Genomic DNA, 833 nt, shown 5'->3' with positions numbered 1-833 from the left:
TTTATTCACCTTAATAAGCATTGTCCCAACTTTAGAGCCAGAACCCCCAAAAAGCAAATACAAATGCAGCATTTACAAAGAGCTCCATGGATCTCTGCCTCTATGACATTTAATAAATCTAATTCAGAGCATTCAGTGTTGGATGCTACTGACAGCTCTGTCTGCTTACCATGGACACCAAAGTCAAGCTCATAAAGCACCAAATTATACTAATATTTTTTTTTTTAAACGGCCACATTTTCAATTAAAATCTATAATTTTCAAAACACTTTTGCCTCTTAGGAAAGGAGAGAGGAGACCTGGGCCAATGCTTAACACCTATTTTTTGTGACTGTGAGCTCATTCTGTCCTACTCCTACTACTCTCCAGCCAGCATCAGACGTCTTTTTGTAGCGATACCAAGATACCAAGATACCAAGATGTTATCAGAGAAAGTCTCCATTCACGTACAGTGCAAAGTGATTGGTCCAGACTCAAATGTCCTTTTATTTAAACAAATCCCTGGCACATGATTGACTAGTGTTAGTATGTCCATCTTTTCCTAAACCAGCATGTGTATTTGCTGATAAATTAATATGGCCATTTTGATCTCTTTTGCAAGGCTGTCAAACATGATGCACTTTGGAAAGAGCAGTGTTTGCCCTGCAGAGTCCAGCAGCCACAGCACAGAGGAGAACACAAGGAGCAACAGGAGCAGGTGAGCTAAAACCACATTCCAGCTCCTGGAGGACCATACTGCTGGTGGTGATAATAAAATGAGTGTCTGTAGGTTAAAGAAACACTCAGATCTTTTTGGGGAAATTAGGGTTAGATTGAAAGAAAGAAAGAAAGAA

The 833-nt window shown here is 39.7% G+C and overlaps 1 protein-coding gene across 1 annotated transcript in view; it reads left to right on the top strand.

Annotated features, from left to right (window-relative positions):
• Nucleotides 1–611: 611 nt before the first annotated feature.
• The window catches only part of LOC118340022 (cyclic nucleotide-gated channel cone photoreceptor subunit alpha-like), a 5,055-nt gene continuing 4,833 nt past the window's right edge, over nt 612–833 (top strand). Inside the window, 1 exon segment of the mRNA XM_035677865.1 lies at nt 612–697. Within this exon segment, the coding sequence (XP_035533758.1) occupies nt 612–697 (86 nt within the window).

This window comes from Morone saxatilis, unplaced genomic scaffold, assembly GCF_004916995.1.
Source record: "Morone saxatilis isolate NCDOM2014 unplaced genomic scaffold, NCSU_SB_2.0 Contig6, whole genome shotgun sequence".
Taxonomy (NCBI): Eukaryota; Metazoa; Chordata; class Actinopteri; family Moronidae; genus Morone; species Morone saxatilis.
The sequence above is the reverse complement of the archived record's forward strand: the minus strand, read 5'-3'. Positions and strand labels throughout refer to the sequence as shown.